The sequence below is a fragment of the Sabethes cyaneus genome, chromosome 2 (genome assembly GCF_943734655.1).
Source record: "Sabethes cyaneus chromosome 2, idSabCyanKW18_F2, whole genome shotgun sequence".
Taxonomy (NCBI): domain Eukaryota; kingdom Metazoa; phylum Arthropoda; class Insecta; order Diptera; family Culicidae; genus Sabethes; species Sabethes cyaneus.
This window is the reverse complement of record NC_071354.1, coordinates 36,250,585-36,267,542: the sequence shown is the minus strand read 5'-3', so window position 1 is coordinate 36,267,542 and position 16,958 is coordinate 36,250,585. Positions and strand designations below refer to the sequence as shown.

Sequence of the window (16,958 nt, the reverse complement as noted above, 5' to 3'; positions counted from 1 at the left end):
TTACTTTTACTTCATATTCTTAAAACAAAAAAGCCTTTCGTTAGATACAGTTGAAATAATTCTCAAAACAGCCCAGTTTGTTTTGATTGCAATTTTACTAACGCAAATGTTTTTCCCTACGATAAAACTGAACCTTGTCGTGGTGTAGGGCTTTTTAACTAATCAGTAAATGAACAGCGGTCACGTTTACTTCTGAATGTGGGTATATATCAAAATACTTTTGTGATTTCAAGTGGGACTCGGGGTAAAAATTTACCAAATGTGATTGTTGCGTTGTTCAGAAAGTGCTTTTATTCCGTTTAAGAATAAGGCCAGTATGGGGATCTCTGACAATAGATGAAGTTTTCTGGGATTCATCCTTATTTATCACAACTGTCACAGGTATCTCCGAAGAATGTCGGATTGATTGAGTTGGTCGGGGGCTTGGGGTTGGTAAGGGGATGTAAGCGGGATACCAGATCCGATTGGATGCCGAAGGACCACTCTGTAATGATTACTGGTAATAGCACTTCTTAGGTAGCAGATGGGAAAATTAGGTCAATTCGTGTCGCGTGTTCGAGTTTCGGCTAGGCGGTGCTGCTAGATAGAGTAGGATTTTCGCACTGGCCCCGTGGCTCTCCTGAGCTCTGATGGCCGCCCGCGGGCTCTGTCGATGGGAAGGGGTCGAGTCTTAAAGAGATGTTTAAGCCCAGAGCTTTACAGCACTTTGGTCTCGAGGGTTGGAAGGCGGGCGAGTCTCTATATTTTGAAGCTTCTGTCGACTACCGCGAACGTCCAGCTTGTGCTGCGCTCAATTTACTTTGTATCGTGGGAATGCACTGTGAATACTAAGGGGATGAAAGATTAAATTTGCCCTGATAAGTTGATAACCACTAATGCTCCGAAATTTGTCTTACCTATTAGTTCATTTGTGGTTGTTTGTGTTGGAAAACTGAAAGCGGGCGCGCGGTTGAAGACCAGTGTCAGGCGGGGCTGACGAATTCTCCACTTCTTCACTATACCACATATTGTAACTCGAGTGGTACAAAAAGTCCAAAGCACATTTACAAATTCGATCTATTATTTTTCTTCTCATCATCATCATTATCATCATCATCGTCATCATCATCATTATATTTAAAATATGATATTCCGGCCTTTGGCAGAGAGATCTTAGAGTCAGTTCGTGGAGTCCGCGCAGGGCCGAAACGCCTCCGCCTGCGGGTATAGGCGTGACGGCTATGCTTGGGGCTCTACCTGTGTTTTAGTGGGCGCCAGTGCCTGTCTCGTCAGGTAGAACTGATGTTTGAGGTCTCCCTGACACTTTGTTGACAACACAAAAGGGCCCAGCGCAGAGTTTTATACGCTATTAAGCGACCAGTTGGATAACCCGAAAAAAGGAAAGGAAAAAGGAATTTTACTAACGCAAATGTTTTTTTTCCTGATTTTAAAATAACTTGCTTGCATCCGTTGCTTATCCTAGAACGAACGGCAAGCTCGTTTGCGAGAGCAGGCACGCAAGCTAATAGCGGAAACCAAAGCTAAAGCACTGAACCTGGATTCACCTTCGTCGCCAACGAAGATTAGCAACGCCCAGCGGTTGAACTTTTCGCCCGAACGAACCATCTCACCGATCAACAACGTGCCGGAGTTTATCTTTCCCACAGTTCAACGAAGTCGGCACGGCACCAAGGACTCGCCGCTGCGGAACGTCAGTGCAATCGACGGAAGCGACGCCAACAGTAACCATCTGCTGAAGAAAACGTCTCCCTCGCCGAACAAACTGTCGCCCTCGCTGCTGGAGGTGATTGCGCCGAAGAACGAGGGCCGGGTAAGAGCTTTGCGTTTTTGATTTGGGTTTATAAGCGTTTGCTGAATATTTGAAAATTGTAATTTTATACGGACCTTGTATAATTCTTCTTCAATTTCTCATCCTCTAGGTGGAAAAAGTCAACTACATTCAAAGCGAGTTGAATAAATTGGAGCGTGAGCAGGAGGCGATTGATCAGAAAGCAAATGCACTGGAAAAGAAACTGCGAGCTGTGATGGGCGGAACAATGACAAGTAAGTGTTTCGTATTGCAACATTGCATTGGCAGGGCTAATGATAGATGATAAGCAAAGATAAATACTCACAGTCAGTCACTGTTTCATGAGCAACTCCACGTGAAATAGGTCAATGACTAAATTTGTACCTTTCTGGCTGGACGACTCTTTACCTACGTGTTTAATAGGAGGAAACATGCACCTTCCATAGATACTAGCACCATTTTGATTCGAGACTCGTTTTTAAAAAGGGTTTATTTATTTTCATGGTATTATAAAAATCGTATTCCGAAAACTATCGATTCTTCCAAAATAATGTCAAAGGAAAAGGTGTTGGAAAGCGTGTTCTAAACATGCTTTTGAGTTACAGGTGCATTGTAACTATTGTAGGCTCTTGTACAGGACAGTTCTCGATAAAAATTGGGCACTCGCTCATTTGTTTGTAACTTTTAATCCCGCCATTGAAACAAGAAGCAGCCCGCAAAAAATTTGCGTACTCAGACTCACTTCAAACATTGAAATGCTACTCGTCGATGGACCGGTTAACAGTTCGGAAGCGCTCATTCAACCGTATCCCAAGTGATCAGAAACGTTCAAGAAGCATTAAACTACAAAGTGGAAGGATGGTAGCGGTAGCTAAGTAATTTGTGCGTTACATGACAAAGTTCGTAAGGCATCGAAACGGAATGACAAATAGTACACGGAGGTTATAAAATTTACGTAAGGAAGCTGCACAGGAAGTGGCTCACAAACCTACATCAAGTTCGATATCAGACATATGTCGGGACTTACTTACTTACTTAGTTGGTCTTATGTTTTATGACAAGGCCTGCGTAACGTAATTCCTCCATCTAAATCGGTCTATGACAACTGTTCTTCAGTTCCGCCGGCACCTAGTGCGTGCCAGATCTCATTCCACCTGGTCTTTCCAGCTCGTTCGCTATGCCTCTCTTCGTTGTGTTCTGTTCGGATTCGATGCGAAACCCGTTTTTGCAAGATAGTTGTCCGGCATTCTAGTAACATGTCCTGCCCAGCGTTTCCGTCCAGCTTTAGCCACTTTCCCCGATGAGACGTCGAGTTCGTGGTTCATTCTTCGCCTCCATACACCGTTCTTTTGCACACCGCTAAAGATGTTTCTTAGCGCCTGCCGTTCGAAAACTCGGAGTGCGCGCATGTCCTCTACTAGCAGTATCCACGTTTCATGTCCGTAGAACACAACCAGTTTCTTTAGCGTTTAGTACGAAGGATCAGATTGTTCGACCGCAAGTGTTGGTGCAGAGCCGGCGCTACAGCGCGCGATGCCCTATGCAGATTAAGCAGCGAGGCCCTTTTTTATATGCCAGAAGGGCAGTGGGTTGAAAGTCTACTGCGACAGTCTTAATCAGTGATGGCCAAACTGCGGCCCGCGGGCTGCATGCGACACTTGGATATGGTCCTTGCGGCCCGCGAACTGATTTGATGGATGGTGGACGAGAACTATAGGGTAAATTTATTAATGTTAGAAGTCATGAATGGAATCCATTACTTTTTGGGATTTGGGTTCTATTCTCGGTATTGAATAAGACGGAAATTTCCGAAGAAGTTATGCCTAGACAAAGCAAGAGCCCCGTAATTGCAGATCAGTTGCGCTGTACTTTCAAATGCAGATTCACAAAAGCGGAAGGTGTCGGTATCATTCGATGTTGTTTAAATAATAAAGAGAGAGAATGTGTACAGTTAGGAGTCCCGTAATTGTGCGAAGCTCACTGTTTAACTGTTTAGTCTGCAACCCTGTTTTTGATTCCAACGAGATGCATAATCTATTTAGCCCAAACATTCCTCTGACGATAAGTACTACGACCTCGGCATAAGTAATAGTTGCGTAACCAAGATGTACTGCTTGTGAAGGAATGCGTCGACCACAAGTGACCAAAGCAAGGGCGAGAAAGCTCCTTGTGGACTTCCTTTCAACGCCGAAAATGTTAGGCGATGTATCTCCCAATGAGGCTGTGATTTCGCTACTTGAAAGCATTGCTTGAATCAAGCATATTATAAGTCGATTCCGTTTAAAAAGAGAGCCGTAAAATCTGAAGCGAATAACACGGTTTCGAAAGCGCCTTCAATATCACGGAAAGCCCAAAGTGCCGTTTCTTGATGTTTGAACGATTTCTTAATTAACGACACAAGACAGAGCAATGCAGTTTCCTTAGATTTACCGTGTTGGTATGCATGCTGATTTCCATCCAACTACTCATTGCGGATATAGTTATCCACGATTTCCTCTATCATATTGAGAAGCGGTGATGTCATTGGTCTTAAAGCCATTTGCTTGGTTTTCTCTTTTTTATCGGCCTTAGGTATGCTTTTAGGTATCTGCCTGCTTTCCGCTAATTCTCCAGGATAAGCCCAAAGTGAAATTAGCTCGAAAAATATTGATAAGCTCCGACATTATACTGCTGTCTATTTTCTGTAGGGAAACGGGCTGAATACCACCCGGATCTGAAGGTTTCATTGGTTCAAAAGAGCTAAGTGCCCATTTGAACGAGTCCTCCTTAAACAATCGGCGTGTAAGCAGAGCGAAATCGTTTGGCACATTATGTAACGACACATTTCAAAGCAACGAGGCCTAATTTAATCGATTTTTTCTTAACACTGGACATTTCAATAAAAGAGGAAAGAAAACAATAAAAATCCTGCAAATTTTTCTGAACAACCAATTGTGCTGTATACAGCCAGGGATTGTCCACTAGAATTTTTAAATTTTGTCTAGCCATCACCAAGCGCGCGGCTCCGTTCCGCCGCACGGGTTTGCCGGCCTAAACGCCGGCTCTGTGTTGGTGGAGTCCGTAGTAAACTCGACTTCCGCTGATAATATGCCTTTTAATCTCACGGTTGGTATTGTTGTCCTCTGTTACCAGTGAACCAAGGTATACGAACCCTACCTCAAACTCATCCCTGTCGATTACCACGGTACTGCCCAAGTGAGCCCTGTCGTGCTCGGTTCCGCCCGGCAGTATCGTTTTCGATGTATTTATCTTTAGCCCAATCTTCTCTGCTTCGCGTTTTAGCCTGGTGTGCTGATCTTCCACCGCCTCAAATGTTCTGCCGACAGCATCCACGTCGTCGGCAAAGCATATAAATTGACTGAATTTATTGATAATCGTGCCCCGCATTTCGATCGCCGCTCGTCCGATAACACCTTCAAGCGCAATGTTGAATAGCAGGCAGGAAAGACCATCTCTTTGTCGAAGTCTCCAGCGAGATTCGAATGGGTCCGACAACCCACCTGAGATTTTCACACAGCACTGGATCCTATCTATCGGTTTACACTATCATATGCGGCTTTGAAGTCGATGATGCGGTGACGATGATGCGTGGGAACTCGAAATTTGCGGCAATTTCTGGAGGATCTGCCGCAGGGTGTAGATTTGATCCATTGTTTGTAAACAAACAATATGGAAGCCGAAAGAAAGGAAAAAATTGTGCGCAGTTATTTGGAACATCCAGTGTGGTCTGTATTTAGGCTAGCTTAACAGCTGAAATTGCCCCGAAATACCGTATGGCGCGTTATCAAACGGTATAAGGAAACATTGTCGACGATTCGGAAGCCTCAACTTAATCATCGGAGTGGAATTGTCGTCCGGAAACTGCGGAGCAAGATTTTGAAGACCATCAAGAGGAATCCCAATCTGTCGGACCGTGATTTGGCTAGAAAATTTGGTGCTGCCCATAGTACCGTGAGGAGAATTCAACTCCGGGAAGGAATCAAGTCGTTACGAGCTAGCAAACAGCGAAACCGAACCATAAAACAGAATAGTGTGGCCGAAATCCGTGCTCGAAAGCTGTACGACCGGGTGCTAACCAAGTTCGACGGGTGTCTTCTGATTACAGCTGTGGCAGAAAAATGAAAGTTTTCGTTACAAATAAGACAGCACTTTGTAGGTGGCATTCAGGATAGTGATCGCTCGGTAGTTATCACAATTCAGATTATTGCCTTTTTTGTAGGCAGGGCAAATAACCTCGTCTTTCCAATCCTCCGGTAGTAGTTCCGTATCCCAGATCGTGACAGTCAATTGATGCTAACAGCTGGTCAACTTGTCCGGGCACATTTTAATAAGTCCCGCTCCAATGTCATCCTTTCTTGCTACTTTGTTGTTCTTCAGCCGTAGTTAACTTCGCTTATCGATGGAGGAGGTCTCATCCAATATCCGCTGGCACTCCTCATCAAACCATTCGTTACGTCGCTTTTGTGCCACGTTCTCCGCTACGCTGTTAAGGGCTGTTTTCACAACACTCCAATGGTTCTCAAGAGGACCTTCATGCAGCGGCCTCACCCTCTTCCGGCAGCGCGGCTTGGACAGATAACGCCTAGCTTTTGACGACATCCGGTAGCTTCAGTCGCGTTAGATTATACCGTGACAACCGGTGAAGGTCCATACCGAGCGGGTTGTAGGCCAGTCAAGGTCAGGTTTGGGTTTGTACCAACCTCGATAGTCACTTTAATGGGAGTGGGAACTCCTAACCCTACCTCCACGCGGTCTAGGATCGACAAAATATCAGTCTTTATTTGTTCCCTCGGTTGTGTGCTAACAGGGAAAGGGGGCACCTAGTGCCTGCGGGTGGCGTAGTGTAACGGTGTAAAGTGGTGTGTAGTGTCCTGTTAGAGCTCAGGACTATAAACCATAAAGCCATGTCGGTAGTGGGACATTAGGATCGGTTCCAGAAAGATCCTAATTATGATATACTGGATTTGCCGGATGTAATTCGATAAGACATTATAGGGCCGACAGCTGTGCTATTCTACTACTTTAGGTAAGGTAAGGTGACACCTTCTCGAAACGGCGAATAGGCTAAGGGCACGGCTATTTTCCGTCCCACTAAAAACATGGCTGGTCTCCAGTTACGTTCGAAGCTCGTCACCCACATCAAAGTCGGTGGTTGTAGGTTGTAGATGATACATTCCTGACTAATGCCGATCTGGCTCTGCACCCCATCCCCATGAAGGATAGCGGTCCAACCCTCGCATGGCCTAAAGCTGTTTTTATACTACGAGGGGAGATAGCGGCCTAGATTTGGGACCCAACACCATGAATAAATATCTTATTCTTAACGACGGTTCGACCGAGGGTACTACTGGAGGCAAAGCTGATGTAATAAGTCGGCGCGTTCGCCACTAGGCAAGAAGGGAAGCCCTCCGGTATCGGGTGCGCAGCCTAAAAAGGGAATCTCACCGAAATCGGCCACACTGCCTAAGAAGGGAAGCCCTCCGAAAATCGAGGCGCTGCCCAAGAAGTCGACTCCACCGAAGCCTAACACGCCGGTTAGATTGCAGGTGGCTGCCGTTGCTGGTTCCACCAAAAAGCCAGGTGACAGCGGTAGTAGAAAGCAACCTAACTCGTGGAAAATCTCACGGCTAAAACCTATTCATAAAAAGGGGTCCAAAATAAGAGCAGAAAATTATAGAGGAGTAGCTCTATTATCCGCCATCCCGAAGCTGTTTGAAGCGTTTGTTTATAACCAGTTGTATTCAGCAGTGGAAAATTGGATATCATCAGCACAATATGGATTCTTCAAGCGCCGGTCAGTGGTAACAAACTTGTGTGAGTTCACAACGCGTGTCATAGAATGGATGAAAATGGGGTATCAAGTTGTTTGTGTGTACACAGATATGGCGAAAGCCTTCGACGTTGTTGGAATTCTAGAGATGTTACGCGCCGTGGCACGTGCCGGCATTGGTGGCCCGTTGATAACATGGATTCATGGGTACTTGACCGGAAGAAAGCAATATGTTACTGTAGATGGTACAAACTCAGAACTTTACGATGTAACATCAGGAGTTTCGCAAGGCAATCATTTGGGACCACTTCTATTCATCCTACAGATGAATGAACTACCTACCGCAATTGATAATGCCCTCGTATTAATTTACGCTGATAATGTGAAGCTGTTTTATCCTGTGAGAAAGCAGGAAGATTGCTTAAAGCTTTAAAGAGACGTGCAAACTTTTGGGTGTTTCTGTTCAGCATGCAAGTTAATATTCGACTATAGCTTGGATGAAAAAAGCATCAAACGAATAAGCAGGGTTAAGGACTTAGGAGTCAATCTAGACGCAGGGTTGACTTTCAATGATCGCGTGAATACGCTAGTTGGTTTCCGAGTGTCTTGCACTATTTGCTGTAGAAAGACGATTCGCAATAGAACTGGATTACCCGTGTACAATGAAATCTATATATGTGAGCCTGGTACAATTGGAATCAAAATTGGAATTCGCAAGCGTGGTGTGGAGGCCAATATATGCAACATACATGAACAAATTGGAAACGGTACACAAGAAAATCGTTAAATTCGCCGTGAGAAATTTAGGATAGAGAGGAAATCTTTCGGAATATAAAGACTTGTGCTATCTGCTGGAAATGGATACTCTGGAAAATAGGTACCAGATTGTGGACGTTAGCTTTTTTCTCAATTTGCAGAGAGGACGATACGACAGCGATTATTTGAAATCCAGGATAACTGCTAAACAGAGTACAATAGTTCTGAGGAGACCAAGGCCCTTCACTCTAGACCACCGTCGAGCTAACTACGCGCGCAATGAACCAGCCTATCGCTTTATGCAGCTAATGAAAAATTTCAGAAATGTACTATACTTAAATATGTCGGCTATTAAGGAAAAACTTTCTGCTATTTCTGAGAGATCAATTACATGTACACTAAAACCTTTGCATTTTATATTATTTTGTATTTAGTATTATATTTTATATATTTACTAGCTGACCCGACAAACTTCGTATTGCCACTAATTAACCTGTGTTGTACATAAATCATGAATCTCGGATGATCTTTATCACAATCTCGAGTTTTGCAAGCCCCCCAGTGGGCTGCGCATCCGACGGCGGGTCACCGGCAACACTCGCGACCGTCTCGTCCTGAATGATCTAGTGTTACTATAGATAGTTTTGTGGTCTTGTATTGACTAATGTTTTATGGAAGAGTCTCGAATTTCTCGAGTTTGATTTGTTTTTGAGTTTCGCAAAAATTTCTGTTTTATTTGTATGAGAGTCCATATCCCCCTACCACAGGGGTGAGAGGTCTCTAACTATCGTAAAATAAATTCAAGACTCCAAAACCTCCCACATGCCAAATTTGGTTCCATTTGCTTGATTAGTTCTCAAGTTATAAGGAAATTTGAATTTCATTTGTATGGGAGCTCCCCTCTTAAAAGGGGAAGGGGTCGTAATTCACCATAGAAAAAATTTCTGCCATCTAAAACTCCCACATGCCAAATTTGGTTCCATTTGCTTGATTAGTTCTAGAGTTATGAGGAAATTTGTATTTCGTTTGTATGAGAGCCCCCCCTCTTAAAAAATTAAGGGGTCCTAATTCATCATAGAAAAAATGGTTGCCTCCAAAAACACCCACATGCCAAATATGGTTCCATTTGCTTGATTAGTTCTCGAACTATGAGGAAATTTGTATTTCATTTGTGTAGAAGCACCCCCTCTTAAAGTTGGGAGGAGTCCTAATTCACCATAGAAAATATTTTTGCCTCCAGAAACCTCCACATGCCAAATTTGGTTCTATTTGCTTGATTAGTTCTCGAGTTATGAGGAAATTTGAATTTCATTTGTATAGGAGCCCCCCCTCCTAAAGTGGGTAGGGGTCCCAATTCATCATAGAAAAATTTTTTGTCTCCAAACACACCCACGTGCCAAATTTGGTTCCATTTGCTTGATTAGTTCTCGAGTTATGAGGAAATTTGTATTTCGTTTGTATAGGAGCCCCCCCTCTTAAAGTGGGGAGGGGTCCTTATTCTCCATAGAAAATATTTTTGCCCTCGAAAACTTTCACATGCCAAATTTTGTTCCATTTGCTTGATTAGTTCTCGAGTTATGAGGAAATTTGTATGGAAGCCCCCCCTTTTAAAGAGGAGAGGAGTTATAATTCCCCTTATAAAGAGGGGAGGGGTCTCAATTTACCATAGAATAAATTCTTGTCACCGAAAGCACCCACATGCCAAATTTTGTTCTATTTGCTTGATTAGTTGTCGAGTTATACAGAAATTTGTGTTTCATTTGTATGGGAGCCCCCCCCTCTTAGTGGGGGTTGGGGTTTCTAACCATCACTAAAACCTTTCCTGGCCCCAAAAAACCTCTACATGCATATTTTCATGCCGATTGGTTCAGTAGTTTTCGATTCTATAAGGAACATACGGACAGACAGACAGACAGACAGACAGACAGAAATCCTTCTTTATAGGTATAGACTAGCTGACCCGACGAACTTCGTATTGCCACAAATTAAACTGTGTTGTACATAAATCGTGAATCTCGGATGACCTTTGTCACAATCTTCAGTTTTGCAAGTTTCTGGGGAGTTCATGGATGTTTTAATATACAAATTTTCCAAACAGTAAAGTAGAAAACAACTCTAAAATAAGGCGCATTTAAATAGTCGCCATAATTACAAACCATTTTGCCGAATACCATTTTGCGGAACATCAATTCTCGGTTGACCATAACGCGCAATATAGAATTTCGCAGAATACCGTTTCGCGTAAAACCTTACGCGGGATGTACCATTTCACGGAATATCTTTTCATAGAAAGTACCATTTCGCAGGGGTGACCCAACTGAAGGAAAGTAAAAGACGTCAGTAGATCTAGGAAAATAAATAAATCTAGATAGAGGTGATCTCTACGGGGGGCTGCCGCCGGCGCTTCCGACGGCAGGTCACCGGCAACACTCGCGGCCTGTGGCCGACTCGCTCTGAATTATCTAATGTAATACTATTGATAGTTTTTGGTGGTCTTGTTATTGACTAATGTTTTATGACAGAGTCTAAAATTTTTCGAGTTCGATTAGTTTTTGAGTTACGCAAAAATTTCTGTTTTGTTTGTATGAGAGTCCTTATCCCCCTACCACAGGGGTGAGGGGTCTCAAACCATCATAAAATAAATTCCTGCCTCCAAAACCCCCCACATGCCAAATTTGGTTCCATTTGCTCAATTAGTTCTCTAGTTATGAGGATATTTGTATTTCATTTGTTTAGGAGCCCCCCCCCCCGACTATTGAAGGGGGAGGGGATATAATTCCCCTTCTAAAGAGGGGAGGGGTCTCCATTAACCATAGAAAAAAATTGCCTATAAAACCACCCACATGATAACAATTTGGTTCCATTTGCTTGAGTTGTGTAGTTGAGTTCTGGAGTTATGAGGAAACTTGTATTTCATTTGTATGGGAGCCCCCCTCCTATAAAAATAAGGGGTCCTTCATCAAAGAAAAATTTCATGCCTCCAAAAACACCCACATGCCAAACATGGTTCCATTTGTTTAATTAGTTCTCGACTTATGAGGAAATTTGTATTTCATTTGTATTGGACCCCCCCCCCCTCCGAAAGTGGGGAGAGGTCCTAGTTTCTCATAGGAAAAATTCTTGCCTCCAAAAACCTTCACATGCCAAATTTGATTCCATTTGCTTGATTAGTTTTCGAGTTATGAGAAAATTTGTATTTTATTTGTATGGAAGCCCCCCTCTTAAAGGCGAGAGGGGTCATAATTTCCCTTTTAAAGAGGAGAGCGGTCTCAATTCATTATATACAAAATTCTTGTCTCCAAAAACACCCACATGCCAAATTTTGTTCCATTTTCTTGATTAGTTCTCGAGTTATGCAGAAATTTGTGTTTCATTTGTATGGGAGCCCCCCCCTCTTAGTGGGGGTTGGGGTCTCTAACCATCATTAGAAACTTCCCTGGCCCCAAGAACCTCTACATACAATTTTTCACGCCGATTGGTTCAGTAGTTTTCGATTCTATAAGGAACATCCCGACAGACAGACAGACAGAAATCCATTTTTATAGGCATAGATTCTGCATTAGATGACGGGCGAAGCCCATATACCTTAATATTAAATAAACCGAGGTTGCTGTAGATCGAGAAAGTTGCGAATCCTCTTGATGCGGGAGCAGTGCTTCCTCCAGCTAGTAGCATACTGGAGAAAGCAAAAAGGTTGGTGGACGAGTTGTACTCGTTCATCAACTCGCGGTCGAATGTCCACCTCGACATTAAAAAGCTAGTGGTGAGCCTCCGCTCTACCGTCATAACTGCCGAGGCAGAGTGGCAGGAGCTGCTGAAATGCTTCGAGAGTGGCGAAGCCCTTGCCGCTGCCGCTAAGGCTATGGCCACGCCAAGTCGGGCGTGCACATCACTAGCCAAGCGCAAAGCGGCGATGGTAGTAAAGTGGCAACAAGCAGGCGGAAGAGGCCCCGGGAAATGCTCTTCGAACTCAAAAAGCACCCGGCGATCCAGAGCTCGAAGTACAATGAACTGGTTGAAAAGTCTCTGGATGAGGTGGGTCAGGGCAAGGGTCTGTCGCATCGTACTCTCGTTGAGTGTAAAATCTTCAGAGAGGTTACGACGGCAGTTGACCTGCAAAATACTCTGAAGAACTAGCTCAAAGCTGAGGTGGTGCCCTCAGACAACCATTAATGTGCCAGAAGCAATCGCCAACAATATGTCGGCGTTTGGCAAAATTAGGGCAGGTTGGTCCGTGTGTGTTTCATGACCAAGCAGCTCGTGAAGCCGTCGGCTATAGGGCGGGGAAGTGCATAGCCCTCGATCGATCTTAGCTGTGTAGACGCTGTGGAGAGGAAGACCACTTCGCGAATGGGTGCACCAAACTGCGATGCTTGCACTGCATAGTTGCCCCAGTACTGCAGCCGATCAAACTCCGAAACACGCGATGTTTCACTGTCCACGTTTCGAGGGCACTCGCCGTAAGACGCTTGCGGAGTAGACGGATGGAGTAGACACCAACGCCGACAATATCGTGCAAAGAATGTGCGCGGAGCAGCGCGCGTGGGGCGCCGTCAATAAGGCGGTGACGGACGTCATGACGGAGTTGCAACGGCTAGAACGGGTGCAACGACAGGGCCTGGCATATCTTAGCTAGGGTCAGATAAAGGGGCGAGTGGGCCAGGTCCCAGGTGACGGGTGCGGCGGTATGGCATGACAGAGGGTGTTGTTTGAACCTACACCAGCAATGTCAACGATGGAGTGCTTATAGGCACGCCCTCCCTCTAATATTAATATTTAACGGTAGGGGCTAGAGGAGGGGCGAGGAACGTGAGTATGAATATATGTTCCACCATAACTCCGGAACGTCTGGACGGTTCTTCATCAAACTTGAGACACATGTTTTTTGACATTAATAAATCAGCGCAGGGAGATGCAAAAGGTCGACTAGAGATGATGGCTGAAAGAGGGGAATGGTGTGGTAATTGATAAGAGGTCCGTTTAAAAACGTAACTTCGTCTCGCTCATAGGGATTGTCAAAAAGAAGACAGATTTACAAATGACTAGGAGGCAACAAAAGGGGAGCTGACAACGAGTAGACTAATTCAAATGAAGAAAAACGGCTTTGAGAGTTTTCGTTACAATAACAGATGTACAAACAAGTGGCTGAGAAACAAAGAGATCCGACTAAGATCGGGCAGCTAGTAACTTATAAAGGGTAAAACAGGTTATCGCAGTACTCTTATCTTGGGTACGCTCTTTTCCGGTCACGTCCTGTCTCGTGATGGAATACAGCGCTGGTCAAAACCTTTCCTTTATCTCGAAGACGAATACTTAAATGCTTTGAAAAGCTCACCATTATTTACATCACTAATTTTTTTTTCAGACGTAAGCGAAACTGAAGATCAACTAATGTCCCAGTGGTTCACCCTGGTCAATAAGAAGAACGCTCTGCTAAGGCGTCAGATGCAGCTGAATCTACTGTAAGTACCGCCCCAAAATTATTTCAACTAAAATTTCTTTCAACTCACGTTGGTTCAACTTTTTTTCAAATTTTCCAGTGAACAAGAGAATGATCTTGAGAAAAAGTACGACATGCTGAATCTGGAACTGCGAGCAGCTCTTTCGATCGAGGACTGGCGCAAAACGGAGGAACAGCGCGAAAAGGAAGCCCTTCTGCTGGCCGAACTGGTAGCCATCGTGGATAAACGCAACGAACTGGTTCAGAATCTGCACAGCCAGGAGCAGGCGTAAGTGAAAAATTAGTGAAAAAATGCGTTGCAATTGACTAAAATTATTTTATTTTTTCTCTTCTAACTAAAAAACAGCATTGAGGATGACGATGAAATCGAACGGAAGCTGGAAACGGTGGATATCAATCACAAGGATGAAAAATGTGTGATTCAATAGAGTCGGATCGGAAGTCAGCTAAGGAAAGTAGCATATTTTGAATACTCAAACAAGTTTGGACTAGAAACTACAGGTAATTGAAAGAAGTCGTTCGTAACAGGTTTCAAATTATTGAGAATTTTGTGCTTTCAGCAAATCGAATTTCGTCTTCTAATATTTCACGTGAATCATTTGTAAATAGTAGCAGTTTGCGGGACATTAAACCGCAAAAAAACGAAACTAGCAACACATACAGGAATCCACTGTGTCGTCTTAGTTGGTAATTCTTGGGGCCTCTTATTAATCGTTAAAAAAAAAGGAAAGCTCTAAACCATCGTCTAGGTCCGAGCGCTGCAGATTCGGTTAGGTTTTTGAAGTCTTCGTGTCAGGCTTTGAATTCGTCACACACAATTGATCAATTCCGTCCGAGAACTTTGATTTCCTGCAGTAGAGCGGACTTCCTAGATGTTCCTTTTTTTTGTTTAATTGGCTGAGCTTGCTTGGGCTTCGGTGGAGATTTCATCATCACACTAATTTTTAGCGCTCTATAGGTTGGGTTGGGTTGTATATATTTGTTAGGCTTGCTTATAATGCGAAAACCAAAAAAAGAAAAACGCTCCAAGATAATAAAACATCCGCGACGAAAGCTCCCTACAAGTCAGGAGCACAATTTCACAGTGAATAAGTTTTAAGTTGCATCGCTTCAACTTTCAAATCAAGTAGGTTGAGTAGAACTTTTGATCAACTTATGTCTATAAATAGGCAGTTCTAGGTGGGTAGAAAACCTTGCGAACACCGGACTGTTATCGTGTGATCGTAGCAATGGCAAGAAACCAGTTTGATATGAACAAATCGCTTTCGTTTTAAAATGGTGATTATTCGTGATAATGATTAATATATCCAAAACACATTTATTTTTATATGCTACCTTTTACTATGTAAGTAAGATTGTACTCTATTTTTAAACTACTTGATAGCAAACCTTGCGGGGTTGCATCCTGAAACAAACAATTTGTACCAGGATGTGTGAGCTTTCGTTTGGTAACGCTCCCAAACTATCAGAAGAGAGAAAAAAAAATTCAAGAACAAACAAAAACGAATACAAATAAAAATATTCTAGTCATTCGAGTGTATTGTAGATAAAGCAACTAAACTAATTGTAAAGCTAGTATTATTAATTTAATTAACAAAACCAACATACGACGCATGAAAAGCTATAGAGAGATCACATACGCAATAATGGTCTTTTCTTTTCATACATAGAAAGCGCGCAGGAGTTGCTGAAACACTTGCCACTATACCAGATGAGTGTTGATTGCAATTTTAATTTATTGTATACATTTCTCTGACCCTCCCCGATTCGGATGATTAAACGAGACATGCATTATGACTATTCTAGGGATTCATATGGAGAAAAATACATACACGTTACGAACATGTACTATTGAACGGGTAAAGACGTACGTAAGGATAGTATCATTGCCATTTGCTCTCCAATAGTATTGACTTTTCAGTCGCATGGGTGAATTACCGTCCTAATTTTGCTAATTCTAATTGTATGATTTATCACGATCTCCTCCATATTTTGTAAAGTAGAACCATGCGAACGCATAATTTTTAGTGGAGGCGCATAGTGTCGAGTAAATACGCTCGTATTTACAAAAGATAATGCGCTTCCATTGATTCAATATTGACAGATCGAAGTAAACTGCACATTCGGAAGCCAAGCAAAATTTTCTTGCTGTCAACAAACTCTGCCGCATTTTTGTTAAAGACTTTCTTCAACTTTCAATTTACAGTGCTATATTTTTGGTCAGCTTAACTGTGTTTTTAAAGAGGTAGGTTGTTACAATTTGCGGCCGTAGAACGGTCTTATTCACATTCTGTGTCGTCATCCTCAAAACCCTAAATGGCTGGAATATATCATTGGATGAAGTTGAAATTATTCAGGAGGTCGATCATGCCTGAGTTGTGCTTGCGAATGTATTTTGGGAATATCAACAGAGTGAATTACAAAAAAAAAGATATTTGACGTGGAAAAGAGATTTTTGAGTGAGAAACTTTTGGAGTCCAAATGAAAATGTAAAACGTGATTGAAAATTAATGGAACTAGGTAGGTACCATCATTCCTAGTGGCAAGCTATTGCACAGGTAATTTTAGTATGATTAGAATGCTGCCGGATGTAAAGCAGTCCCAAGTTATCAAGATATTGGAACAATGTCAATACAGACCACAGAGTGAACAAAGGACAATGCCAGTGCACATTTGTAACTGGTCCGCTTGATCACTACCCGATATTAAGCTCTCCAAAGGATAAACTGTCCACCAAAATTATCGGTTGCTCAGCCTGAGATCCTCGCAGGGAGAGGTAAGAGAAGCAAATTGGCAGATTTAAACACGTTGCACTATACTCCGCATGGCGAACAGGCCAACAGAAAACTTTGCCTAAGTGCGGATCTGGCACTTGAATACAACAGGTTTTGAGCTTGCGCGCAAACAGTAAAGGGGACGGGGTATTGTCATTACTGGCCGAGTCCAGTTTCCCACCTCGAACTGACCATAAAAACGATTGGAGAGTGTCCTTGGCTGATTTCGGAGTCAGTCTCTCCAGTAGAAAAGCTCACAAAAAGCAAAAACTACAGATAAAACTCCTGAACCCGGACACATGAAAAAACCTTCGCCAGACCTGCTAAACAGGAAATTCCCACATCGATTTACAATCGCCTCCATGTTCTATTGATGACTTTTATCGATCAAATCATTGGGCTTCGATC

The 16,958-nt window shown here is 43.2% G+C and overlaps 1 protein-coding gene across 1 annotated transcript in view; it reads left to right on the top strand.

Annotated features, from left to right (window-relative positions):
• The window catches only part of LOC128737036 (EH domain-binding protein 1), a 47,249-nt gene extending 31,651 nt beyond the window's left edge, over positions 1-15,598 (top strand). Inside the window, exons 7-12 of the mRNA XM_053831582.1 lie at positions 1,463-1,810; positions 1,920-2,043; positions 13,681-13,777; positions 13,856-14,044; positions 14,123-14,277; positions 14,337-15,598. Coding sequence (XP_053687557.1) covers positions 1,463-1,810; positions 1,920-2,043; positions 13,681-13,777; positions 13,856-14,044; positions 14,123-14,204 — 840 coding nt within the window. The 3' untranslated portion in view covers positions 14,205-14,277; positions 14,337-15,598. The remainder of the gene's footprint in view (positions 1-1,462; positions 1,811-1,919; positions 2,044-13,680; positions 13,778-13,855; positions 14,045-14,122; positions 14,278-14,336) is intronic.
• The last annotated feature ends 1,360 nt before the right edge of the window (positions 15,599-16,958 follow it).